Raw genomic sequence first — 27577 nt, forward strand, 5'->3', positions numbered from 1 at the left:
ATATAGTGTGAATGATGTTGTGAAGCTGGTTAGGGTTTAGAATGTACGTGGTTAATGATGTGCTTTTGAACACACCATGTGTGAAATAGTCCCATGTGACCCCGTGGGGAGCTGTTTATCTTGTGCCTTGTTTCTCTCCTGTTCCCACCTGTGTTTTTCCCTCTGAAGAACTGGTAACCAGTGTGAAACGTCAGGGATGCTCGATCAGACCAGTGAGAGCAAACAAACCCAGCCCTCCCAGCTTATGGTTTAATCTTTATTGGGGGAGAAAACTTTTTAAGCCCTAATTTTGACAGGGAGTAGAGAGTCTTTGAAGCCTTTTCTGGATCCTCAGAGGGGATGAAGGAGGCAGAGGAGGAAGCAGAGATCGGTCTGTGTTTCATTGTAAGATAGAGACCTGGACCATTCTGGGGATGACAGCCGACTTTGGCCCATCGGTGGATGATCTCATGAAGAGAGAGGGCAGGGAGAAGGACAGTGTTTCATCGATAACAGCTCCAACACCTACAGTGTATATAATATATACATCAAAGTATATTTGCTATACTTAATGTATATAACATCATGTTCTTCTGTCCCCTTCACAGTGCAGGAGCGTGTCAGGATAGATTTCACTGCGTGTTGTATTTGTATAACTGTGCATGTGACAAATAAAGAAACTTGACTCTAATCAGCACAAACGAGGCTCTGACACATGGATTGTTTTTATAGTGGATCTAAAAGGATTAACCCCAAAATGTGAAAACAAGACCATCAACAGGCAAGACAGAGCTGACAATGTTACTGATGTCTGTCTGTAAATAAAGGGTGAGTGGAAACTAAAACTGGGGTTGGGAAACTTGCTGTGATCACTAACAGCTGCACGAGTTCTGGAGTCACCAATAAAACAAAAAGTATAAAAAAGGTTTAGCAAGCTCAGCATTACATAGATAAGGGATTAGGTGGGGATACTTTCAATGCAAACCCAGGATGAGAGCACGAGGTGAGGCAGAGGAGGAGCAGGGAAGTGATGAAGGAGGACCAAAAGGATTCTTCTGTATCTTTGGGTTTGCAGCAATAAGCAGGTGGATTTTTAATGTTTCTAACTGTTTGCACAGTTTCCGTGCTGTTATTCTTTAGCTTTGGGGCCGTTTTATAATAGTTTTGTCTGAGGTGTTTAAGCTTCTATTTGTTCATCCACAATATTGTTTAGCTGATTCTATACGAGCTCGTTCCAGTTCTTTCAGTCAGTCTGTTGCTTCTCTCCCGATCATTTTCCCTGTTCCTCATAAATCCCAAGGGTGGGGCCCGTGGGTCCATGTTAGAGTCTGGACACATTTCCACCCTGAAAAGAAGAAATGACATTCAGTTACCTTTGTGTGCAGCAGAAATGCCTCCTGGGTGCACTGGAGATAGAAAAGCACATTCCTCACTTATTTTAAAGCTAAGCTCGGGTAATTTTATATGTGACTTTTTCTATCAGGTGAACAAACTGTGCATGCATATTCACGCTAAAGTTAAATGCAGAGAAAGCGCAGAGTCTCTGCTTTCAGAAACAATTGGATTAGTTTCAATTGAGCGAACGGTTCAAACGTTACAGTGATTTAAAAACGTTGCAGAAACCTGTTGGATTGTGAGTTTCAGGCATTAAATGCAATTCTACATCCGGACACTAGAGGGCGCAGAGCGCGATGGTGGTACCGAGCAGTGTTTTGGGGCGCAGAAGAAGAATTTCACAGAAAGAACTTCCTGTTGTGAAGCTAACGCCAGCACAGCATGTGTGTCGTTTGTGTTCACGGTTTAAAGAAGATTATTGTGTTTTCGTCTACTTGTTACCCAGGCTGACAGCAGCTTCACTGCCTCAGGTTAGTAAACATTACAATGAATGTGCACGGCGCACCTCACAGTACAGGATGTTGTTCGGTCATTCGCACATCAGGATGCGGGTCATTGTGTGTACACTGTGGCTTTAGGCTGCAGGTTGATGGATGCTAATGCTAGCGACTTGGCTAATGCAGAATACAGTGGAGCCCCGACTTACGAAAAGTTCAAGTTACGAAGGCACTGAACGGCAATACTTCTGCCCGTGTTACGGCAAAATGCCCGCGTAACGAAATCCGCTGGCTCTGATTGGCTGAGCCTTCAATGCCCACAGTGCCTTCCAAATCATGTGACAACCCCTTGGCTTCCGTACTTGCTGTCACTACCCGATCGGTACCCCGCATGCGCAAATCTTACGTCACTTCCTCTCTTTGCCAACATTGCGACATTCAATATATTTGAATGATACGGTTAGCGCCCAGTTAGCTCCTAGCATTTCTCAGCAGCTCTGCCTCCTTTTCGACTACCAGGACATTTAAACAATGAATAATCCGTATCCGCAACAAATTTTTGCTTTTCTCCTCAACAGAAAGCGTTCCCCGATTGAACAACAGCGCCGTAAAATAAGAAGAATGGTGCCTAATGACAGAGTTAATAATACAGACTTTATAATATGTCACGTGAAGATTCAGCAGCCAGATGAAGTGTTTACTGGCAATTGACAGTGATAGCAGACATTATCATCACTTTCCAACAATCCTCTCCACACAGACAAGCATAAACACACTCGATTATCACTAAATCAAATTTAACACACGTTTGTAATGACGCTAATTCAGTTTACAATAGGGTTCATTCGCTCAGTCAGCAGGTGGCGGTATCCTCGTACACTGGGGAGTACACTGCCATTAAAGGAACAGAAGAAGAAGAAAACCCCTGCACATGCGCGGTACGGATCGGGTAGAACCGATTTGTACGGTCTGACTTTGCACATGCGCAGTAAGGATCGGGAGTCCCGATCCGTCACTATCTTTTAATTTTTTTATTTTTGTCTACATTATATTAAATGTTTCATTAGTGGAAACATGTTAAGAGATACTTGTTATTCTTAACATCTTAACAGATACTCTGACCTGTAACTATCGTAAAATGCTTCGACCGGAAGTAGACACCTTTCGCGCATGCGGGGTACCGATCGGGTTTCCGGTACGGATCGGGTAGTGACACCTGCGCTTCGCTGTTCCACTTGAACCACGCAGCTAGCAAAATGAAGCGTAAAGTAGGGCTGGGTATCGTCACTGATTTCTAGAATCGATTCAATTCCGATTCACAAGGTCCCGAATCGATTCGATTTAGTTCGATTCGATTTAAATCTGGGAAATTTTGACAGTCAGAAATATAATTCAGATCAGTACATTTACATATTTTTGTATCAATAAAAAGGAAGCTGACACACTTTATCACAGGTGTGAGCGTCACAGCAGAGGCCTTTGTGTCAAAGTAGCTGAAGATAAAACACAGAAAAACATGAAGGAGATGTTCCTGGCCTGGGATTTTATAAAAATATTCTGCAGTACATCAAAAACGAAAGAAAACCATTAATCAACATATGAACATTACCTCTGACGTTACAGCGGTTTTATTACAGACACAGCGTTTTGCATTTTGAATAATTTTAAAAAGTTTAAATTTGTTCAGTATTGAACGGCAGAAATTAGGTTTTCTTTTCGGAAGAATGTAAAAGGGAAAAAAACAGCGGCTGACAGCCTGTAAGCAACAGTAGACTTGTGCGTAACAAGCAAGCGAATAATGAAGAAAGGGAAACTGTTCCTGAAGTATAGAGAGAGAGAGAGAGAGAGAGAGAGCTAGCTGTGCATCGCGATGGAAGCAAAACAGTAAAAGTGAATTCATGACGATGTTTATGTGAAGCGTTTGGATCTTCTTTTGCTGCTGGTTCGGTCAATATTGTTTGGAGAGACATCAAACTAACAGCTTTAGAATCAGCGCATAAAGGGCGTGAACACAAAGCGCCGACCCGCCGACAGATCAGAATCAGCGAGCTGTCGGCTTTCAGCCCCGACCGTGAGAAAGGCGCCATCTAACTGATTCTGATCCGCGGGTCGCGCTGTGTGTTTAAGTCTATGTGCAGAGTCCCTGTACCTGCTCTCATTTACTGTTTGGTGGTTGTTGAAATTTTGTGAGATGTCACCTGAGATTCTGGCATTTCGGGCAAAATAAATTTATATTAAAAATCGATTCAGGATTTTAATGAATCGATTTTACGTTATCCAAGCCAGAATCGATTTTAATCGATGAATCGATTATAAAAACCCAGCCCTAGCGTAAAGTACTGTCGATGAAAACAAAGAGAGAAATTATTGATAAATATGAGCGAGGTGGGAAACTTAGTGCTATTGCACGCGAGTATGGCCGAAATCCTTCGACCATAGGAACAATTCTAAAACAAAAAGAAGTCATCAAAGCAGGTAAACCTTCAAAGGGCACCACCATCATGTCCAAAAGGAGGACCCCCATACACGACGAGATGGAAAGGCTTCTCCTTGTTTGGATTAAAGACAAGGGAGAGACTGGCAATACCCCCACAGAGACTGTCATTTGCGAGAAGGCGTCCTCAATTTATAATGATTTAGTAAGTAAGGCAGCTTCCGATGAGCAGCCAACGGCATCGACGTCCTCGCAGGAGGCACCCCTAACCTCCCCAGAGTTCAGGGCATCGCATGGGTGGTTTTATCGGTTCAAGAAGAGGACTGGCAACCACTCCGTTGTGCGTCACGGCGAGGCAGCAAGTTCCAATCACAAGGCTGCCGAAGAATTTGTTAAAAAATTTGAACTTATAAATCAAGAAGGCTACATCCCCCAGCAGGTATTCAACTGTGACGAGACTGGCCTCTTCTGGAAAAAGATGCCGCGGCGTACGTACATCACCGCGGAGGAAATAAAGATGCCAGGCCACAAGCCCATGAAGGACCGTCTCCACCCTCGCCCTGTGTGCTAATGCCAGTGGGACTGTAAGGTCAAGCCACTCCTAGTGTACCACTCAGAAAATCCGCGTGCCTTCAAGAAACACAAAAACTTTAAAGGAGAGGCTCGAGGTTATGTGGAGGTCCAACCCCAAGGCCTGGGTGACCCGACAGTTCTTTGTCGAATGGGTCAACTTGGTCTTTGGGCCTGCTGTCAAGAAGTTCCTCGAGGAGAACGAGCTCCCCATGAAGTGCCCTCTGATCATCGATAACGCCCACCCCTCTGGCCTCGAGGACGATATCCTGGAGGAGTTCTCGTTCATCAAGGTTCTCTTCCTCCCTCCCAACACGAGCCCTCTCCTCCAGCCCATGGACCAGCAAGTGACCTCTAATTTAAAGAGACCGTACACGAAACACATGTTCAAACGGTGTTCGGACATAACAGAGAGTACGCAGCTCAGCCTCAGGGAGTTTTGGAAAAATCATTTCGACATCGCTGCATGCCTCAAGTTGATTTCTTTGGCATGGCGGGAGGTGAGTCGTCGAACGCTAAATTCTGCTTGGAGGAAGCTGTGGTCTGATGCTGTTGCCCCTCGAGATTTTGAAGGCTTTGAGGGGGAACCTCAACCTGAAGTCAAGGTTGAGGAGATCGTAAATCTCGGCACCGCCCTGGGACTGCAGGTTGACGAGGAGGATATAAACGACCTTGTGCATGAACATCGAGAGGAGCTGTCAACGGCAGAGCTGCAAGAGTTGGAGGCGATGCTGCACTCATCAGTACAGCAACAATTCAGCGAGGAGGAGGCCGTCATACCATTGGCCGATATCAAGGACAATCACCCTGAAAAGAACTTTACCGCTCATGCTATAGAGCATTTTGTTGACATCTCCCACTTCAGATCCATTTTGAAAAGTAGACAGAGACAGACGTCGTTGGATAGATTTTTCACAAAGAGGCCAGCAACAAGTCAACCTTCAGGTGAAAGTGTGCCTACATGCAGCATATGTATGCATGCATACAGCTGACACATATATACACTTATTCCTCTAATTTTGAGTTATTGGTAATGTTTTTACCCAAATGCGATACTTCTTAAAATACAAGCAGACATTACAAAGAAAGCTGAAGTGTTACTAATTGTGTAAAAATGTCTGAATTGTTTTTTGTTGCCTTTCTTTTTTACTTGTAGTGTTTTAGATGTCAGGGCTGTTGGTGGATTAAAACTTTTTGTTAATAAAAATAATGTTCTCTCTGGTCTTTAATGTGCACTTCAGTGTCTGTTGCACTACCTCCTGATGTTTAAAGCCTGATTAATCTTTGAATTAAAAAATCAACAACTTTACACCTTAATGTTATGCCAGTTTCCCCCGTGGTGGTGCTGTATGTATGCATGCATACGTATGCTTTCTTCAGCCTCCACCACCTCCGCCACCAAGAACTCCGTCTCCAGCCAGCATCTAAGCACTCAAAAGGCGCGATGGCTGCTTCGATTTACGAAAAACCGTCGGGAACAGATTAATTTCGTAAGTCGGGGTTCCACTGCAGTGTGTTGCTGTGACATTTGTGAGGTTCCCTCAGACACACTCCGCCAGTCTTGTTGCTGTTAACAACAAAATATTAAAAAATCCACCATCTGTTCCACCGTCACCAGTTAATCTGGAACACCGGGTGATTTAACGCTACTCTGTGTTCATACTTGGAAGTATTAGCATGTTATTGACTTGGATACTATATTGTTTTAAGCCTTTGTGAATGTTTGTTCATTTTAAAGTGAAAACGCCATCTGCTTTTGGCACAAAACTATCGAATTTGCAGCTTCGGTTAAGTGGGATGGTTTGTCAGACATCACTGTAACATCATCCTACAGTAGGACCGTTTGTCAAACAGTGGTTACATGATGTCTGGAGACTTTCTGGTTCAGTTTTGTTTGTTTAGCAACTTCTGCTCATTTACGTAACTGCTGTTTTAGTCATGGCTTGTTTTCTTTGCGTTTGCTGGTTGTAGAAATGGTTTCTATGAAGCGTTTCTTTTAGCTGAACGAACTGCTCGTGTGCGTGCATGTTTTATACATGTGCTAAAGTTAAATGTCTTTGTGCAGAACATTGTGTGCTTTGGAGAAACAGCAGAGGATCAACAAAGGTTCAGTTTTAAAGTAGGTACTGCTCGGTTTCCAGTGTAGCGAAATAGCTAGTTTTACATCATACCGAGACACGCTACTGGTGCTATAAAGTGATGTGCAGAGTTTGTCTCTCTCTTTGTATTTGCAGTCCAAACAACATGGAGAAAAACATTGTGTACTGCCTGCTGTGCAACAAGCCCCAGCTGTTCATTTGGAATCACCTGAGCGGAGTGTGCCTGAAACACGGCACAGCACAGGAGAGGGAGCAAGAAGCTTCCAGAGCTAAAGCCTCCCAGAAGCTGTTTTCCAGGGAAGGTCGACTCTGGAGCTTCTCGGAGCTGCAGGAGTTTTGCAAGGATGCAACATCTTGCACCAAACTCTGCAGTCATCTTCAGAGTCGTGGCTTTATCATCACAGACACTCCCCAAACCTTCCCAACACAGAGGTCTGATGAGCTTGTTGCCACTCTGGCTCACACATACTGCAGGACACATACGCACTTTGAACACTGTCTTACTGTCACCTTTGCAACAGCTTTGATAAGAAGGAAATCCTCGCCGTGGCCAAAAAGGACATCGAGTATTTCCACCAAAAGCTTGCAGGCGGTGATTGCATCCCCAGCGTTGCCATGACAACGTTCAGGCAGTACTGCGAGGCCATCCTGATGTTACAGCACGGACTGACAGCAGGTGCTGTTCAGGAACTTTCTGTAAGCGCCGCCAACAAAAACAGTAAATTATAAGTGATAGTTGATGGAAGTGTGCATCACCCTGAGCTCCAACACTTTGTCCCACACCCACAGGTGCAGGACTGGATGGAGCGAAGGGCAAGCTTGAGGATGACCATCCAGGAAGAAGAAGTAAGTCCTTTGTTCTCAGCAGCGACTCTCTTCCTGCTCTGTGTGGACCCTGGGAGGTGATTTATAGTTGTCATTGATGGCTCTTGTCTCTGCAGCTGTTGGAGTGCTACTTTAAGAACATCCGCCCAGTGTGCTTACAAAACCAAAGAGCTGGCAGTGACGACGGGGGCAGGTTCTTCCTGGGAGAAGGTGGGGTCCCTCTGACCAACCCAGCAGCAGATGTATGGCGCCTGAGGGCCAGGTGAGTGCTGCACACCACTGGATCCATACTGGTAAAACTTTGCCAGTGTGGTCATAGCACTCAGACACATGTGTTGCTGCGTTTGTTGGTGGATGTAGAACTGCTTCACCTTTCTAATTTGGTTAGATACCTGCGCAGCGACACTGAGGATCCTGCGGCTGGGTCAGCATCACACTCAGCAGGAGGAGTAGAAACCTCGGGACAGGCCAGGTATGCTTTTTGTTTTTATGTTACCCACTAGCACAAGAAAACCTGCGTTACAAGTTTCCACATCCAAACTATTGGTGGTTTCTCTCTCATTCTGTGTAGGCCCATTTCCACAAAGCGCCTACCACTCAGGGAATGGGATGCCTTCCAGCGGACCTTCCCAGTAACCCTAAATGGAGAGCCACCTTCAAAACGCCGGTGTGTACAGGCTGGTTTTCCACACTACCGAGCCCACTACCACAGGTGGAGGGAGCTTCAGCTTAAGCAGAGAGTTCAGCACATCCTCGGTAAGCCCGTCATGCTAATGGACGCTCTGCCTCCATTATTTACAGCTCTAATATATACAAATAGCTCAGCAATACTTCACATCACAGAGGTTCAAATATATATGATTGACTCAGATGGTTGATTTGCAGTATTCCTCACGCCTCGCTCTGGGACAGGGTGTGCCAGAAGAGGCAACGCCCCTCAGCGTGCAAGAGTACAGACGGCATTAGATAAGGAGACCTGGAGCACCAACAAGCCCACTGTTGATGCCGTCCTACGGGCCTGGGTTGCTCCACAGCCCAGGATCCAGGACAGCCCGTCCCTCATGTCCTCGATTTCAGAGCAGAAATGGAAGGGCCTGGCTTTGAAGGACTTCGGGGGGGGAAAGGGCAAAGGTAAATGCACCTATCGTTTGGACCACACCCTCGTTTGACAGCAAGTCAACATTTCTAAAGAGCTTATGATGACTTCCTGTTGCTCACAGGTGTCATCGCCCTGATGCCCTTCAACAAAGGAGACGTCGTCTGCGACTACCACGGGACGTGCATCACCAAAGCTGCAGGGAATCAGAGGCGGCAGTCAGGGTCTCTCTTCTTCTACAGGGACGAGTGCCACAGGGCTGATGCCACTGCGTCCCCCTGTGCCTGCCACCTGCACAAGGACTCCTATAGAAGGCACATGAACCATTGCCAAAGGAATCCAAACGTGAAGCCACAAAGGTTCACCATGAACTTCCCTGCTGGTCCTCGGGAGAGTGTGCTGTTCATCGCCCTGAGGGACATCGCGGTTGGAGAGGAGCTCCTGTGGGACTATGGAGTCTAGAGATGGCACCGTGTTTTATGTCCCATATCCTACATTTGGATTTCTGCCCACACCGACATGACTCCAATAGTGTATTTTATAATCAATAAAACTGTGTTTTTTAATATATTGCTGCGTTTTGTATAAGTTCAAACTCAAACTAAAGCTGTTCTGTTATATATCTTTCTCAGAGGTGAAATGCCGGTTGACTCGGTCCATCACTGATGGAGTCTCCCATAAATCCTTTGGCTGGACATTTGACTTGTCTTTATTTTTCCTTTGTTTGATGCTTTGCTTGGCTTTTGTTGTGTCTGACCTTTTCTGATTAAAAGGAAATTGAGCTCACAGGACACCATATTGCCTCAGCTGATGTAGTCCTCTTTGCAATAATGTTTATTTCCAAAGGAATTTCTAGAAATTCAGAACAGTAAAATTCACAGAATGAATTAGAAGATAACTCTGATGTAGTTAAACTAAAATCCTCTGTGGGGGTTAGTATATAAACTCTTAACACCTAGTTAGCATGAATAAGTGTTGAATGATCAACTCCAGACAGATTTGGTATTCAACACTAAGTCAGAGTTAACGTTCCAACTCTCCAATAAGAGTTAAATTAACTTATAAAGAGACTTTAAAAGAGCTGAAATCAAACCTGACAGTCTTCATTTGGACATGTTGGATTTGCTGTGTGGTAAGGCACCTGGGCCAGATGGCTTTCTGACTTTACAAAACCTTCCCAGAAGAAAGAATAATTCCACTTTTTAACATGTATGTAGAGGCATATCACACGGAGGCTCTCCACCCACTGTGAGACAGGCAGTGAGTACTGAGAAACCTGCTAAACCTGCAGAACACTCATCATTTAGAGTCTGACGGGGGTTGACACTAAAATACTTTAAATGTTTAGCATGAAGATCAGAGCCTTGGATCCCACATTTGATTCGCTTTGTACCAAAGCATCAAGGGTTTCACAATATAAGAAGGGTTCTCATATAATTCATGAGAGATGTGATGCTAACGATGCAGCTTTATTATCACTGGACGCTCGTCAGGCCTCGGACAGAATAGACTGGTCAGATTTATTTAACCTTCTCCCAAGATATGGATTTGGAAATCATTTTCTCAGATGGGTTCAACTTTTGTAACAAACAATAGTTTCTAAACCCGTCACATTGGAGTGTTCCACTCATCAGGGGTGCCCGTTATCTCCAATGCTATTTATTCTGACTGGAACCTCTGGTGATGACACTTAGAATGAGAGCTGTACTATTTGGTTTCCAGTTAGGAGATCGAGAGCAGAGATTGGCCCTAGGCCCTAGACTGGCTGTCTGTTAGCAAAGTTGCAAAATTAATGCTACAAATGGAGCTATTTAGACGATTTTCTGGCTATAAATGATTCAAAATCCTCCTCCGTCCTATTCCTGAACAAGGATGAAAGGTTATGCAAAGTTTTTATATTGAGTCACTTCCTCTGCCTCCTCCAAAAGAATCCTTTCAGAAGTTAAACGATATCTTTAATTGATTCATTTGGACTAACAAAGGTCCTAGATGAAGACTTGGCTTGTTGTACCTGCCATATGAAAGAGGGGGTTACAATTCTCTGATCTTAAACTGTATCACTGGTCTGCACAGGTGCGCTCAGCCACGCTCTATTTTTCCACTGAGACACCTGCAGCCTGGATAAAAAGTGAACAAAAAACAGTGACAAACCTTCAGTTTGATATAATTTTATTTTATTTTAAAGTTTCCACTTGACAGAAGTGTTTTTGTTTGAGATTCCCGAGGTTCGCACGGTGTCATCCTCCTGAAAAGGAAACACCTTGTGGCGTCAGGTGAGCTGCAAAAGGTGCTGTCAGTCACATGACCCTGAGCCTCAGCAGGAAGTCTGACCCCTTCATAATAAAAGCATGTTCTTCACCTGCACTAATCAGGCTGAGAACACGCTGGGCTGGAGTCACGTGATCGACTTGTAGTTCAAACACAGCTGTTTCCTTTCCTGAGTTCTTATCACATCTCCTAAACACATTTCCTCCACCTCACAACGTTTCTAACAAGGAAAAGTGCTTAGGAAAGGAGGTAGGAGACCACTGAGTGTATGTGAACGTGAAGGGCTTTTATTGTGAAATGCAGGGTAGGGAAAAGTTGTTCCGCACATGCGCGGTAGAGATCCTGCGTGAGCAGAGACTAGTCAGTTTAACAAGTTTGATGATTTGTTTAAAATACAGAACAAAAGTAAACAAAGTAGGACGGTAGGGCATCATGGCGGCTTTATGAACGGTAAGAGGCGGGAACACGGGGGCGACGGTCAGAGGGAGGACATCAACAGGAGGAGGACCGGAAGCTGTTTGAAAGCCGTGAGCGGGAGTTTGTCAGCAGGGGGAGAAACCGGCACCCGGAGCGAAGACATGGACCCCCTGCAGGAGCTCCTGGACCGGGTCAAGCCCAGCACCGAGGCGGTGAGTCCCAGTCTGACCCTGTTTGCCCGAACTGAGCGATAAATAACAGTCTACGTACACGCACAGCCCTGCGTACGTAGACCGTCTGCGTCATGACGTAAGGCAGAGCAGCAGCCGATCACTGTTTCGAGCTAATTCTATAGCAGAAATCCACACAGAAAAGAGAATATAAGGATGTGAGCCTGTTTTACATTTATTATTGTGACCTCCGACCTGCTGCTTTGTTTCTTTAGGAGTCCCTGTGGTTAAAGAACATCTTCACCTCCATCTCTGAACACCTGAGTCCTGTGGTGTGTAGCTCCGCCCCCTCGCAGACAGGTGAGTTCCTGTTTGTTTGAAACAGCTGGCTGATAAATCAGCTGTACTTTAAATCCTTAATGACGATGTCCATGTCTTTTATGAAACCAAATACTATTTAAACCATTATTTAAACAGTGAAAGCAGGGCTCACCTGCCCTCACAGGTGTCATCAGAGCAGTCCAGTGTGTAGATGTGAGTGTGGTTCAAAGGTCAGAGCCATGAAGGTGACCGACTGTCAGTGAGGAACAGGGAGGACTAAGAGTCTGAGGATGAAGAGCAGCTGCTTCCTCAGGTGGTCCCACCTGTTGACACACCAGCTCTGGTGTCCACTTCAGGTGTTCTCAGTGGGCGGGGCTTCAGTTGTTTATGTTTGTGTTTACCCTTTAAACTTTGTTTTCCCAGGTAACCACGGTGACCTCAGCCTCTTCGATCTGAGCATGTGTGCGGTGCAGGCGATCCAGCAGCAGATGTGTGTGGCCCACAGCTTACCTGTCAGCTACAGGTAACGCCCGCTGACATCATCGCTGTCGCAGGTCACGTGACCTGGCCTTACCGCTGTCCTCCCGTCTGTCCGCAGGCTGCTGTCCGTCTCCCAGCTCGTCTCCCAGCAGCACCTGGCCTGCGTCAGCAACCTGTCCTGGAGCACCAATCAGCAGAGAGCCTGGGCCAGGGAGGCGGAGCTCGCCGTGCCGGGTCAGAGGGCGCTGCCGAGGGTCAACCTGCTGCTGATTGGCTGTCTGAGAGAAGGCCCTGACGGAGAGTACAGGCTGACGGACGCCAGCGGCAGCGTCATGTGTGAGGTGAGTCAGAGGGGGAGGAGCCTAACCTTAACCCATGGTCCATCAGCTGGTTAGTTCTCAGGAGCTTCTTCACAGCAGCGTCACTAAACCGGATCTGGTCAGAACTGATGGTAACGAGGTCACAACAAACTGCAGGTGTTCATGTGCAACGTGAATGAAATCGAATTCCTCTTTAATTCAGCTCATTCTCTGTGCAGGGACACAAGTGCTGATAGAGTCTGGTCATCACACGCTTCTCTGCTGATGTTTACATCAGCATGAAACAAGCAAACAAGCTCAACAGCTGACTTTCATTTCTGTAACTCAGAAACATCAGGACTTGTTAAATGTGAGCTGTGTTTATATGGATTCACTTAGCTGATCGATAAGTAAGGATGTAAAGACAGAGTCTGTCAGCAAGTGAGTAACTGTGCTGGCACAGACGTGATGACAGCAGAGCTTTATAAAGATGTGGAGCCTCCTCCTCACATAAAGTATACAGATAGCATCACCTGCAGTAACCTGACAGATTACAGTCAGACAGCTGCAGCAGGCTCAGTGTGGTCCTAGCGTCACCGCACGGATTAATGACTCACAGTACTTGAAATGTGCAGTTCTCTTGTGTTCTTATTGCTATTTATTCTATTCATCCCTTTTCTATACTCTGTATTTGTATATGTGTATATTTCTGCTCACCTTCTGTAACTTCTGTCGGTGCTGGGCTGTTGGAAACCGAATTTCCTGGAGGAACGCAGCCGAGGGATCAATAAAGTTTAATCTGATCTAATCTGATCTAATCTAATCTAATCTAATCTAATCTGATCTGATCTAATCTAATCTAATCTAATCTGATCTGATCTAATCTAATCTGATCTACTGCAGCTATAAAACAAACGGCATCACTGCAGATCAGAGCTGATGAAGCTGTCATCATCAGTACAGGCTTCCAGCATCCACCCAGGACACACTCCGCCTCTCTCTCACCCGCGTCTCTCTCTCTCCCTCATCCAGTGCCTGTCTCTCTCGCCCCTGTGGCTCGATCGTCCTGTTTTCCTCCCTCACTGGAACTACATCCCCCACAATGCATCGGGCCAGGAAGAGGCCGCAGGCTTCTTGGAGCTGATTGGCTCCCCTGTCCTGTTGTGTCCTGGTGCTGAGCAGGGATTGGCTGCTGCTCCTGGAAGGGTGGAGCTAAGCGGAGCGGTGGGAGTCGGAGAGGCCGGCAGGCTGCTGAGGCACAGGTGGGTCACATGACCTCTGAACTGCAGCGGAGTTTCTGAGCAGTGTGTGTGACAGATGTGTGTGTGTGTGCTCCAGGGTCAAAGGTCAGCGGCTGAGCGTGTTCGGAGAGGTGGGCTCAGTCTGCCCTCTGCTGGCCGTGGCAGGAACGACCTTCTTTTGCTTCACGCTGACGGATGAGTCGCGCTCGCTGCCCGTGCTCGTACAGGTACCAGCTCTCTGAGGATGATGATGGTGAGGAGGGACGATGAAGCTCAGTGTGTGTGTGTGTGTGCAGGACAGCAGCCGGCTCAGCTGGATCCAGCGTGTGTGTGTCGGGCAGAGCGTGTGTGTGACAGCTCTACGTGTGTGTGCGCTACGAGGCTGGAGAGGAAACAACATCCTGTGTGTGACGAAGCGCTCCGAGCTGCACGCCGACTACACGCACACACAGGAACACACACAGGAACACACACACTCTGAGTCCCTGCTGTCACAGCCTGCTGAGGACGACTGTGAGGAGGCGGAGCATGAGGAGGTGGAGCTGGACCAATCAGCTGTGAGGATAAAGCAATCCAAAGTCATCAGCTACCAGGTGAGAGTGCTGTGAGCTCTGATTGGCTACCACAGGTTTGTACCTGTGTGCTGATTACTAAGCCTCCTCTGCTGTGATAGGGCACGGTGACTGAGGTTGTGAGTGAGGGGGCGGGGCTCTACGTGCTGGATGGGAAGGTGGGTCTGTGCGTGGCCTATCAGCCGGCGGCGAAGAGGAAGCTGAGGGCGGGAGACAGAGTGGAGGTGAGTCACATGATGTGACATCATCATGCCCGTTTGTGTTCGTGGCAGCCACGACTAATAAAGTTTGATGGTTCCTCCTCCTGCAGTTGCATCACGCCCACTTCCTGTACCGGCCCTGCCCGGACTTCCCTCCCAGCATGCTTTGCACCTGCCTGCGCTCCAGCCTGAGGGTGACGGCCTTCAGCAGGGCGGGAGGCTCGCCACCCGACAACCGCTGCCCGGGAGATGGGGCGTTACCACGGTTACTGCTGCAGAGAAACACAGATGTGTCCGATTACCTGTGGACCTGTCACCTAAGCTCGCAGCTGGCACACAGGTGAGGCTCCACCCACCACCACCTGTCCACAGTCAGAGACAGCAGAGCCTAACCTTTGTCCTCCTGTCCTCCGCTGGCTCTGGCTTGTTTCCTGGTCCTGGTTCTGGTCTTGGTCCTCAGTCTGGTCCAAGGTGTGTGGAGGCAGCAGTGTGTGTGCTTGCTGTCCTGGAGGCTGATGGAGACTCTGAGCAGAGCTGGAGGACGAGGACGCAGAGACATCTACGCTGAGATGCTGGACGAGCCTCACACCTGTCCTGTGACGCAGGTAGGTCCCACTCTCACCTGTCTTCCTTACAGGTGAGTGTGGAGCATGCTCAGTGTGCTCTGTGTCCCTGCAGTACAGCGTGTCCTCGGCGGTCCGGCAGTACCTCGGTGTGTCGGAGCTCCTGGAGTCCCTGCAGACTGGCTGCTGGTCTTCGGCCCCTCTGAGCTCTCTGCTGCCCCCTGATGGCTCCAACCTGACCTCCGCCCAGATCAACGGGTTCCTGTCCTGGTCTTGCAGGACTCTGTCCTCCGAGCCTCGGGGTGGAGACGCTGTCAGGTAAGGTGACAGCAGCTCCCACATGAAGTCATGTGATTACGTACCAATGGTTTTTGCCGGTTTGTGTGTCAGGCAGCGCCCCCTGCTGCTGGTCGGCGTGCTGGAGCTGCCGTCACAGACGTCTGAGTTCAAACACTCGATGCAGCTCAGAGACGCCGCGGGAGCTGCAGCCTGCGTGCTGACGGAGAGCAGCGAGGAGGAGGAGGGAGCGCAGAGGGCGGTCTTTAACAGCGCCTGGATCGGTACAATGCACGCACACAGACACACACACAGGGACACACAGCTTTATTCTTTAATGTGTGTGTGTGTGTGTGCTGCAGGTTGTCTGGTGGGTGTGGTGCAGTTCACCATGGTGACAGAGAGATTCCTCCAATCAGATTTCCCCTCCTACCAACACCTGGACCAGGACAGGTTCATCACACACAAACACTGCAGGTACACACACACACACAACCTGCAGCATGCTGACTGCTCATTGGTCCATTCTGTGATGTAGGAGGGCGTCTGATTGGTTCAGGGTGTGAGCTTCCTTCCTGGTTGTAAACATTATGAGTTAAATAAAGCTGGGTTCAATTCACAGGGTTTACCTGCAGTTCTCTCTGGACCACCTGCACATCCTGAGTCCATCTGTTGCCATGGAGACACACCTGAGACACAAGGGGGAGGAGCCAGGAGGGGATGTCACTGCCAGGAAGCAGACAGTAGAAGAAGAAGAAGAGACTGCTGGGAGTAAGAGGAGGAGAAGAGAAGAAGAAGAAGCCGACTCCGGCAACCCCTGGCCCTGTGTCTCCATGGTGATCAGGGTGGAGCAGAAGGAGGGTGTGTCCTGGAGGAATACAGGGGCGGAGGCAGAGGATCAGGAGGCAGGGCTGAGACTGTGCTTCTCAGTGAAAGCTGCTGTGATTGGTCCAGTGGTCAGCTGGAGGCGGGACCCAAAGAATGAGCCAATGACAGAGAAAGAAAGTGAACAAAAGCAGGAGAGAAAGGTGAGAGACGCACCTGTGTGTGTTTACCTGAGCTCACCTGGATACACAGTTACATGTGTGTGTGTGTGTGTGTGTGTGTGTGTGTGTAGGTGGTGCTGGTGTTCTCAGGTGTGTGTACGCGGTGGTTTCCTGTCCTCCAGCCTGGATGTTTCTACAGACTCATCGCCGCTAACACTCAGGTATCAACCCAGCTTTGATGATGTCACTAAGGGGCGTGGCCAGAGGTTGGCCTCATCGGTCTCTGCTCTCTGATATTAGTACACATGAACACGTTTTTCAGCTTTAACTGTAGTTGTTCACACACTGAGGTTAATTATGGAGTTCCACAGGGTTCAGTGCTTGGACCAGTTCTGTTTACATTATACATGCTTCCCTTAGGCAGCATCATCAAAACACAGCTTACATTTTTACTGCTATGCAGATGACTCCCACCATTCCTGTTTGTGGGGAGTTGATCTGACCTGAATCCTTGCAGCTGATTGGCCCATGTGTCTGTCAATCAGGATCCCAGTGTTCTGATTGGCTGTGGAGTTTCTGAGCGCAGTGGGGTGGATCTCCACGCTGAGTCAACCCTACAAGTCAGACGTGGTTGGAGATTCCACACTCTGACACGCCCACTGCTGCTGCCCACCTGCAGACAGGTAACACTCGGTTTGCTCCCCGTCTTCCTCCAGGACCCTTAAACTTTTTTTTTAGAGATTGACAGACCATGTGACTTTCACGCATTGCATTGTGGGTACAAGTGGCAACAAAATCAAAACACTGCATTGAGCGCTAGCATTTCCAGCACTTTGGGGTCCTTCGGGACTAAGTAAAGAATACAAATACAGGCCATTTACCGTTTATTTAGCTGTTGTTAAATATTTTATCTCCTGTACAGGCCAACACAATCTGTTTGTTGTTTCAGGTTGTAGTGTTACACAACATTTTCAGATCTAATATAAATAAAATGAGTGTTTCGTAATTCATTCAATTTATTGTCTCTATTTATAACTGGCATCATTGTTTCATTCTATTATAGAATCTTACAAGAAAGAGGCAACATTGTAAAAATCCATCAGCTTTATTAGCTGCTTCCTGAAAAACAAATCAACAATGCAAAGAAAAAAAACTTTGCTAACAACAAACTGGAAAACAGTTATTCATCACTTGCTTGCTTCAGTACAACCCTTGGGCACATATATGCGGACGTTTCGTGGCTGTTTTGATCTCGCTCTCTCTCTTAACCAATCAGATCTGGCTGTGGTAGCAGCTTTAAACTCGGTATGACCCAGGCTGATAGAGGGGCCAGTCTGGATCACATTCCTGCATTTTGTTTCTGGTTTTCCTACAAAACACAACAAACATTAGCCCGCAAAGCCACAGTGAACAAAGCAGCATAGCAACGAATTCAATTCAAATCAATATAAGACTTATTTGTAACCTACATCAACAATCATGTTGTGATAAATTACGTAATAACTACAACAGAAGACTTAATAATACAACACAGTTAATAATACAGCAGCTTCTTGCCATTTTTGTGTTTCTTTTTATTACTGTGTGACTGTTTTCGTGTGAAAGCCTGCGTGCGCTAGTACCGCTTGCCACTCGTTCCCACAATCCTTTGCGGTTTTACCCCTGAAGGACGTCACATTTTCCATCTCTATTCTCTGTGCTTTCAGGCCGTCCCACCCACAGTCTTGTCCGTCTCAGAGGTCTTAGACTGCAGGTAAACTGCTCGTCCCTCACTGAGTCGCCCCCTGTGGCCACACTCTTACTGGTGTGTGTGTGTGTGTGTGTGTGTGTGTGTGTGTGTGTGTGTTCCAGCTCAGAGCTGGTGTGTTTTCAGGGTGTGGTGTCTGAAAGGATCAGTGTGAACAACAGGACCGCCCACTCTGGACACACACACTCAGGTACAAACACACAGGTGGTTTGTGAATCAGGCTTTTCTGCTGTGAAGTTGTAACATGGGGGTCTATGGGGGCGACTCACTGCTGCCTCTGCTGGACACTAGAGGAACTGCAGGCATCAGTGCTTCAGGTATGAGTCTCAGGTCTGACTGTTAGCTGAATGTGTGTGTGCAGGTGTGCGTCTCACTCTTTGTGACCAAGCTGGGAGGAGTCTGCAGGTGTACCTGGACTTAAGTCACACCCCCTACCCTGCTGGCCTGTTGCCGGGTAACACTCTGCTGTTGTCTGGTTTCCAGAGGAGGCTGTCCAGGTGAGACACACATAGACAGGCTTATAAAAGTTTGGACTCTTTATTTGGACTCATTTCCAACAATGTCAGCCCCAATAAAGTTCTGGATCATCTTGCATCAATAGGCTGCTGGTTTTCTTTACTGGTCTCAGGTGTTACCAGCAAAATAGTTGTTTGATCATCTGGAAATGTACCCAGATTTATTTATTTAGACAGAGATCTTGACCCCCCAATGTTCAATACAAAGTCACGCCCATGGTTACGTACCTGTGCGGTTTACCTGTGTGTGTGTTTCAGGACAGGAAGTGTGTACTGCACGTACTTACCTGTCAGCTCCATAACTGTGGTCTCCCTGGGAGACACCAGGTAAGTTTACAGGTAAAGTCTGGTTCACGTGTTTGTCGTGCTGTTGTTTATTTGTTTGTTTGGTTTCTATCAGCTCGGCCCAGCCTCCTCCTCCTGCTCCCATCATGCACCTGGGTGAGTGGGCTCTGAGCAGCAAGCAGAGGTGCGCTGTGGGACGGGTCAAAGGTCACGTGGTGTGTTTCCTGTTCCTGCAACTGCAGTGGAGCTGCTCGCTGTGTGGCAGCGTGTACACACAGGTACTGCATAAAATACACACAGTGTGTACAGGATGTGTTTAGTGTCAGTTTCTCGGGTGCAGTGAAAGTACTCAGAGTGCTTCATGTGTTGTTAGCGTGTTGGTGGCGTGTTAGTGTTGGTGCAGTAAGTAAAGTGTCGTTTTGGAGGAAACTGCTCACGATTTCAGGTGTGTGTGTTTACCTGTTGCTCTCTCTCTCTCAGGGCTGCAGCAGCTCTCAGTGTCACTCGACCTCGTCAGTGTTTCAGTCCAAAGCAAAGTAAGAGCAGCTTCCTGTTGAGCTCACCTGCTGATACGTGTTAATCACCTGGATGAGTCAGGTGACAGTCACATGATCAAACCATGTGGCTCTGCTCTTCGATCAGGCTGGTGATCGATGACGGGACAGGTGAGGCTCACGTCTGGTTCTCAGCTGCTCTGGTTCGTGCTCTGCTGGGATTGGCTGATGCTCAGTGGGAGGGGCTTCAGAGAGCTCTCAGGGTCAGAGGTCACATCAGAGTCTTCCCTCGTGGGCAGAGCCAGGTCAGTAGCACCTGTCAGGTGTATATGTTTACCTGCCACAGGTGAGTCACGTGCTCATCGTCGTCTTTAAACTTTATTTTGTCTTTAAAATTTAAGATGAGGCTTTAACTTTGAAAGGACACATCCTGTTTGTATCCTGGTAACAGCTCCGTCTGCTCACACCTTACTGCTGAACTGGTTTAGGGGCGTGGCCACTTCCACCTTTAAAAGTCTGTAGGTGTGACGGACCCACGCTGGGCTCACGTGAACAGGAGGGAGGGGCCTTACAGCCGTGTGTTTCAGCGAGACTCAGGTCGTGCCCCTGACTCCACCCACTCGACCTGATGAAGCAGCAGGTGGTGTAGTTCTGAGGGTAATCAGGGCTGACTGTGAATGCCACACCTCCCACATGGAGGGTGGAGACCACAGGGGAGGGGCAGGACAGCGAGAGGCATTTAGGACTCGGGTCACACCAGGAGAACCCACAGGGCCCCTCCACCCACAGGTGGAGCTGTGTTAAAAGACTGAAACGTCCTGTGGTCAGAGGAGGTGAAACGAGAAGAAGATGCAGCTACAACCCAAAGAACAGCGTCCACACAGTGAAGCACGGTGGGGACGCTGTGGGGGGGCCACCACAGAGAGAAACAGGCGTCCTGCAGGACGTTTCCACAGGGCCGAGCCGTGAGTCTGCAGAGACATAACCTCTGTGTCTGTCTCAGGTGTGTGACGGGGACGCTGACGACTTCCTCCTCCACTTCCTGTTGTGTCTGTGCAGCAGCGATGTCATGATTCGGCCGCTCAGCCTCACCTGCAGGAAACACACCAACCAGAGACCAGAAGGTAACCCCACCCTCACACACCACCCTCACCACCCTGACTGCAACCTTCAGAGTGTGTGTGTGTGTTTCAGAGGTGAGGAGGTTCACTCGAGGAGACAGAGAGTTCCTGACCAGACTGGCTCCTCCCCTTCAGCTCACCTGTCTGCACCTCCACCCTGACTGAGCTCCACCTGCTTCGTTCTGACTTCATCTGTTCTACGTGTTCGTACAAATAAAACTTTATTGTTCCTCCTGTCACATGGTATCTCACCTTCACTGACCCTGACGCTGGTGATCAGGGTCAGAGGTCACACGAAGCTCTCTGGGTTTAACAGGTCATGTGACCCTTCTACAGGAAGTGATCCCTGTGAGTGGCGCCCACATCGGAGACGTTCTCAAATGGTGATTCATGAAACCTAATTGGTAAAACTAAACACTGAACGTGTTTCGGTTTGTTTACAGAGGTCAGACGGTGAAAGCTTCAGCCTGACCAGGAAAGAATCAGTCCTCTTTAAATCACACTTACTTTAAAATGAATTCCTCCTCACCTTCATGTGTTTTGTATTATTGCATCTTATACTGAAAGAGTTCATCCATCGACACATTTGAATCCTGCAACATTTCACCGTGTCAGTTTGTCATGAATTGGACTATTTTAGGATTTCAGTTCATCTTTCCAATAAAGCTGGCAGCTCTGAAACAGCTGTTCTCTCTGAGGCTGTTTTGCATGTAAATAAAAGTGAAATAATTAAATGTTCTGTGAACAGACCGTCCAGTGGAGCTCCTCAGGGCTCTGTGCTTTCACCACTTTGTTTTCTATGCTAATGAGTGTCAGAGCACGTCAGCATCAGTCCTTCAACATGGTCACAGCCTCTGATGAAGGTGTTCAAATGTGGCTTTTAATCCAGGTTTACACTTAAACAGTCTCCATGAAACGGGCCTCTGCCCTCATTCATCCTGGAGATCACTCGTCTAAACCAACCAACATAAAGAACGTGATGTTTTCAAAGCGAACACGTACACACAGTTGTTATGGAGACGATTAAATGTAGGAGCGATGATTTGTGAAATCCTACATGTGTGTTCTAACATGCTTTAATGATGGCACGAGCTGACAATGAATAACATAAAGTTAATAGTTAATCTGCAACAAAACTTTTTCACCGCTTCAGTTTTTGGTCTTTTCCACATACGGTTGTTGTTGTCATGGAAACAGAAACCAATCGGGCCTTGGATGGACGTCGGGAGTTCTTAACAGCAGCTCGTTGTTCATTCTGATGTTGTTTTTTAATTATATTTTATATTTAATATCATATATTGGCCTTTTTCAGCTTTATCTGAAGGGCCACAGGTCAGACTCCACCTGGGCCTGCCGCTCTCAGCCTCACTCTGAGGAAGCCCACAGTCTGTCACAGTGGAAACTACACCGGGGGACCCCATCCTTGGGGTGGACCCATTTTTGTTGTAGCGTGTTTTGGGGTTTAAAAGCCACAGAGACGCGGTGCGTAGAAAAAATGCATTTCAGCTGTGCTGATGCTCCTGACACGTTGGAACGTTGGGTTGTGTTGCGTGGTTGAGAGGAGGCGGCAAAACACCTAGCAGGCTAGTCGGAAGAACACACACCCACGCTGGTATCGGTAATCCACGGTGGTTCTTTAATACGCCTTCTTCAACAACCATATAAAAGCCCGGCTGAACGGCTGCGGCTCAACAACATAACGCCCAGCGTTCATACAACCCAAGCGTTGCAAACAAAACAAGAAGAAAACGTAAATCCGTCCCTCGTTAAGCAGAAGCGTGCAGGCACGTGTCCTCATAATCCCAGAGAGAGAGAGCAGCGGCACAAACTGATGACACCATCAACCCTCGACTTGGGTGTCTTAAAGGGACACCACACCATAGTGGCTGTCACAACGTATAAGACTGGGGAAACCTGCATTCAGCTGGACCTGAAAAACACTATGTCCAGATAAACACAATCAACTTTTGGAGAAAAATAAAAGATTCTTCATCAGACTAACAACTAAAAACATGACACTTACCTTAACAGTGTGGGCTACATCAAATATATTCAAGACCGACAACAACACTTCTCACTGCTGCTAATTTTAACAAAACTAAACAAAAAGTAGAAAAAGGCAATTCACCAAGTCTTGAAAAGTAAAACTGAAAAATAGAAACACAGAATAAAGTAAAACATCCATCCAGATCTTTACCACCAACAACATAAAATCTATCTTGATTAAATGGCCAAATTCTCCAATAAATTAGCAATAATAAAGTAAGAAAAAATAAGACATTCAATTTATGGACGCTCAAATTAACAAAGCGACATTAAACGCACCTCATTGCCTGCCGTAGCGTTCTTCGCAGCTGCACTTCACCTCAAAGGTCGGTTAATACATCGGATTGAACTTAACCAAAGTCCAATTAAAGGAAAATAAATGTTTCTAACAAATACAATGAAGAAGATTAAAATAATTCACTGTCAGTTACTGTCGCTGTGAGTTTGACGAGGTCAGCTGCTTCATTTGGTTCTGCCTAAAGTTCTCTCAGTGATCCAGTGTTTATATGATAAGATACGTGTTTAATGCAGAGAGTTGGAATTACAAGTTGGTAAGAAGCTTTTTAACAAAGGTTTGATTTAAGCTTTAAGTTCAAAGGTGAAAGAAATTTCACGTTTAATGAAGGAAGATCAAGGCTAACAAGGACATGGGTCAAAGGTCAAAATAAGGTGAGAAAATATAATAGATATATATAATCAATCAATAAGGTGAAAATATCAGATAAAAGGGTTTTTTTGGTTATAAGGAATAAAGAGGTCAAAGGTCAAAACAAGAGACACTGGTAGAGACCTCAAATCATTGTTACTGAAGAAGGAGGAGTTCTTTAACAGTACGACATTGATAGAGTTTGTTTGTGTGTTTGAGAGTTCAGACTGAAAGGGAGCGCACAATCGTGTGTGTGTCTGCAGCTGTTGTGTTGTTGCTGCATCGTTGCCTCAGGGGGAAAGTTGTGTGTGTGTTATGCAGACTAGCAGAGACTGCAGCTGTCAGCAGCCACACACACTTTCTATTCTTCAAATCAAATCACAGTGAAACATGTTCACTGACAGCTCAGCTTCAGCATCGTCTTCATGCTGTGACTGCAGCCGTTCAACTCTGTTTGTCTTTAACCCAAATCATCACAACATGCAAATATAATCATCAAAATGATGTGACTGGAAGGATGCAGCAGTCTGTGCTCCACCTTTCTCCTCCACACCTGCAGGTGGAGAACATGGATGCATGAATCTCTACAGAGTTCTTTGAATATTATCCGTCTCATCAGTTTTCAGTGAACAAAACTCCTCACAGAGCCAAAATAAGCAGTTTGTATCCAACATAACTCAGCTGGACTCTGATGCTCCGTATAACAGCCACACATGAGTCTGGATTCACTCAAAGCATTGAACAAACTTTATTGGAAATGAAGCTTTTGGACATTTGTTCTCTGATATTTGCTCTTCAGCTCGAGTCTCCATCAGTGGGAACATTTCCTGATTCAACTTTTCTTCTGTTCAAATCAAACTCCATGAGAATCAAAGTGTGAATCAGAGTCCTGATGATCAGATTCTATAGAAACATGGAGACTGTAGAGGATTTACACTCAATATGTTCATTTGTTCCCTTCAAGAAAAATCAATCATTCATCCAATAAAATCAGTCGTTGATCAGTTTGATTGACAGGACAGATGATCAGAGGTGCAGAGTTTTTACCTCCATCATTAGGACAGGGACTGAAGAATGGGTGGAGTCTGTGAGTGAAGGAGCAGCCAGTAAAGGAGTAGATCAGAGCTGCAGCACCTACATCATAAAAGGAGACCAGACCCTCCTCATAATCCACAAACACCCCCACCTTCTCAGGACCAGGATGGAGACAGAGGGGGACTAGAGAGTCAGCATTAGCTTCGTACTCATTTCCATTTCTCAGCATCACAGTCCAGAAACCATCCTGAGGACTCCGTGTGATTTGTCCCTTCCTGTTGATCGACTCTGTGGCCACTCCTAAATCCCACTCAGTCTTTCCTTTAACCTGAACCTCAAAGTAAAATCTGCCTGAAGAGAAACTCTGCTCTCCTAAAACATCAACATAGTAAGAAAATCTCTCTGGGTTGTCTGGAAGATTCTTCTTCACATCACCACAGTACACTTGTTTTCCATCATCAGACAGGATGAGCCAGGGACTTGCTGTATCAGGATCCAGAGTCACATCCACCTCATGCTGCTGCACCCTCTGCAGCTCAGCCTCAAACAGCTTCTTCTTCATGGGTTTCCAGACTGTCTCCTCCAGCTGAGCCACAGCTCTCCCCACAGTCCCCTCATATGATGGTGGATGAACTCTGACCTCTGTCCAGTCCTTGCTGGGTGGAGCTTTCAGGGAGGAGAAGCTTTGGAGGAGGTGGAGGTGGTCTTCAGAGCGTGAGAGCTGCTCCACCTCAGAGCTTCTCTCCATCAGCTCAGAGATTTCCTGTTCCAGATCTTTGATGAGACCTTCAGCCTGTTTCTCTGTAGCTTCCTGTTTGTCTTCGATCTCCTTCATGAGCTCCTTCAGGCGTCTCTCAACAGACTCCATCAGAGCCGTGAGGACCTGAACACCTTCTGCTTTCTGTCTGTCTGCAGCATCTTTACTCATCTTCACCGACTCTGTGATCTCCTGAATCTTCAGTCGTCTCTTCTGGATCATCTGCTGAATCTCAGCCTCTGTCTTCTCCAGCTCTGCCTTCTTTCCTTCATATTCTTCTCTCAGAGGAACAAACTCGTGGTTCTTGTGGTCTAAAACAGAGCAGAGCATGCAGACACATGTCTGGTCGGTCTTACAGAACAGCTGCAGAAGGTTATCGTGCTTCGTGCACATCCTGCCTTCCAGGTTCTCCACAGCATCAACCAGCTGATGTCTTTTCAGACGTTTCACTGTCAGATGAGGCTCCAGGTGAGTCTGACAGTAGGAGGTCTGACACACCAGGCAGGACTTCAGGGCCTTCAGTCTGGTTCCAGTGCAGACGTCACAGGGAACTTCTCCTGGTTTGGCAGCTTGTTGCTCTGAGCTGCTGCTGCTGGCTTTCTGCTGAGCTTCACGTCTGAACTGAGCAACCATCTCAGAGATGAAGGTGTTGATCTTCAGCTGAGGTCGAGTGTAGAAAGTCTCTTTACACATGGGACACTTACAGATGACATTCATGTCCCAGTGCTGACTGATGCAGGTTTTGCAGAAGTTGTGTCCACATGGTGTAGAGACTGGATCAGTGAACACATCCAGACAGATGGAGCACAGAAACTGATCTTCAGATCGCAGATTGCTGGCAGCAGACATGTCTGCACTCTGAGGGAGAAAGAAGAGAAACATTTGATTCAAAATTCACTTTAAATTTCATTTTACAAAGAGAGAAACAAGCGTCAGTAGTCTGAGGAGCTTGGAGAGAAAAGCGTCTGGACTTCTTTGAGTTTCTTGAAGACGTTTCATCAGAGAAGCTTCTTCAGTTCTCAGAGTAACTGGTGGAGACCCAGCAACACACTCAGACACAAACTGGTTCATCCAAACACAAACCTAACATCGTAGTGTCTGCTGTACAGTGCAGCGTCCAGATGGACAGGATCAACGTTTGGGGATGAAGATAAATACAGTCGTTACAAAGATGTGAAATTGTTTCTCTGTTTTACAGAAGGTCCAAGATTCATCCAGATCATTTGTATACTTGAATAAATCAGTTTGTTGGATATTTTCCATCAATCTCTGTGAAGTAAACTTCGACCTTGTTGGTGACTGAATACTTCTTATTGTACGTCCAGATCAACGAGCCATTAATATTAAACAGTGACTGTTCCAGTAGAGCTGACAGTGAGGAGGACGATGAATCACAAACCTCAGAAATGTGTTATTAACTGTTGATCCAGTATTTTAATGGCATTGATGAGAACATGTTTATTCAGAGGTGTCTGTATATTTGGTCCATTTGTGCGTCAGTAAAAACTGTCCTGTTTTCTCTCACAGATACTGGAACATCCTCACAAACTCAGGATGTGGAAGAAGATGAACTTTTCCAGTCACTCGCTGGGATACATCATTCATGTTATTCTGGATCCTCAGAAAACATTGATTTATTTTTGTGTTTCACATATTTGTTTGTCCAAATCAAAGATTGATGTTAGTAGAGAAGAAGCCACCATGATAAAGCCTGTGTGTGAAAACGAGATCAGTGGATTTGATCAAAATCCCATTTAAGGAGGAATTCTGTCCTCCAGTTTGTTTAAATAAGCTTTGGGATTAAACAGCATCATCTATGTTTGTGTCTGATGACATGTTTGATCCAGGTCAGCTTGAATATCACAGCTGATGTGTGGAACTCTGACATGTTTAAAGCCTGATTATCAGGATGATTCAAACACATCTGTCTAAATAATGAGATTCATGTTTCCACACAAAGTTATAAAGTGCAGCATCGACTGTTTTCTGAATGATTGAGGATCATCTGTGACTCTTACAGGATACACTAAGTCAGATAATCTTTGTAAAATGTGTGAATGACTTTTTGAAGTACTGACCAAAATCTGCTGGTTTACAGTATCAAAGGCTTTATATCAATAAAGAATAAATAGGTGTTTTCACATCTGTAATCCTTATGATCAATCAGATCCAGAATCAATCTAATAGGAACAGTAAGTGATGAATAAATCACCCCAATAACATCCAAGATGGGGCCACGGTAGGCAGCCTGTTTCCTCAGCTCCCAGCTTTTTCCTTTCCTTTCTGTTTTTTCTTGTGCTTTA

At 46.6% G+C, this 27577-nt stretch overlaps 3 protein-coding genes across 7 annotated transcripts; 2 read left to right on the forward strand and 1 right to left on the reverse strand.

The window, feature by feature from the left end:
* Window positions 1–1654: 1654 nt before the first annotated feature.
* Window positions 1655–9626, forward strand: LOC146712246 (uncharacterized). The gene is made up of 10 exons (XM_085441924.1): window positions 1655–1844; window positions 6881–6934; window positions 7050–7346; window positions 7436–7610; window positions 7704–7760; window positions 7856–8001; window positions 8128–8211; window positions 8311–8495; window positions 8652–8870; window positions 8960–9626. Exons 3-10 carry the CDS (start codon window positions 7060–7062, stop codon window positions 9295–9297), a joined length of 1491 nt encoding a protein of 496 aa, XP_085298050.1. The 5' UTR covers window positions 1655–1844; window positions 6881–6934; window positions 7050–7059; the 3' UTR covers window positions 9298–9626.
* A 1735-nt stretch (window positions 9627–11361) lies between these two features.
* Window positions 11362–27428, forward strand: LOC146712247 (CST complex subunit CTC1-like). Of its 5 annotated transcripts, XR_014916797.1 has the most exons (26): window positions 11366–11732; window positions 11966–12050; window positions 12435–12534; window positions 12610–12832; window positions 13823–14052; window positions 14129–14258; window positions 14328–14624; window positions 14705–14827; window positions 14914–15143; window positions 15264–15408; window positions 15482–15684; window positions 15757–15926; window positions 16005–16119; window positions 16265–16670; window positions 16760–16849; window positions 17174–17311; window positions 18335–18381; window positions 18480–18565; window positions 18737–18872; window positions 19149–19217; window positions 19291–19453; window positions 19656–19711; window positions 19818–19974; window positions 20673–20793; window positions 20864–21138; window positions 21234–21540. XR_014916797.1 is itself a non-coding variant. In XM_085441936.1 (25 exons), exons 1-25 carry the CDS (start codon window positions 11547–11549, stop codon window positions 26951–26953), a joined length of 3858 nt encoding a protein of 1285 aa, XP_085298062.1. In that variant the 5' UTR covers window positions 11363–11546; the 3' UTR covers window positions 26954–27023. The 5 variants fall into 5 exon arrangements, 4 of the variants coding, with proteins under 4 accessions (XP_085298070.1, XP_085298062.1, XP_085298074.1 ...); XM_085441936.1 differs by lacking the exons at window positions 20864–21138; window positions 21234–21540 and adding an exon at window positions 26802–27023 and having other exon boundaries at window positions 11363–11732; XM_085441948.1 differs by having other exon boundaries at window positions 20864–21578.
* On the reverse strand, window positions 22406–26164 carry LOC146712248 (E3 ubiquitin-protein ligase TRIM21-like). The gene has a single exon (XM_085441972.1). It carries the CDS (start codon window positions 26154–26156, stop codon window positions 24456–24458), a length of 1701 nt encoding a protein of 566 aa, XP_085298098.1. The 5' UTR covers window positions 26157–26164; the 3' UTR covers window positions 22406–24455.
* Window positions 27429–27577: the final 149 nt, after the last annotated feature.

This window comes from Copadichromis virginalis, linkage group LG3 (genome assembly GCF_057382275.1).
Source record: "Copadichromis virginalis isolate Kocher_CV1m ecotype Utaka linkage group LG3, C_Virginalis_male_GT1.1, whole genome shotgun sequence".
Classification (NCBI taxonomy): domain Eukaryota; kingdom Metazoa; phylum Chordata; class Actinopteri; order Cichliformes; family Cichlidae; genus Copadichromis; species Copadichromis virginalis.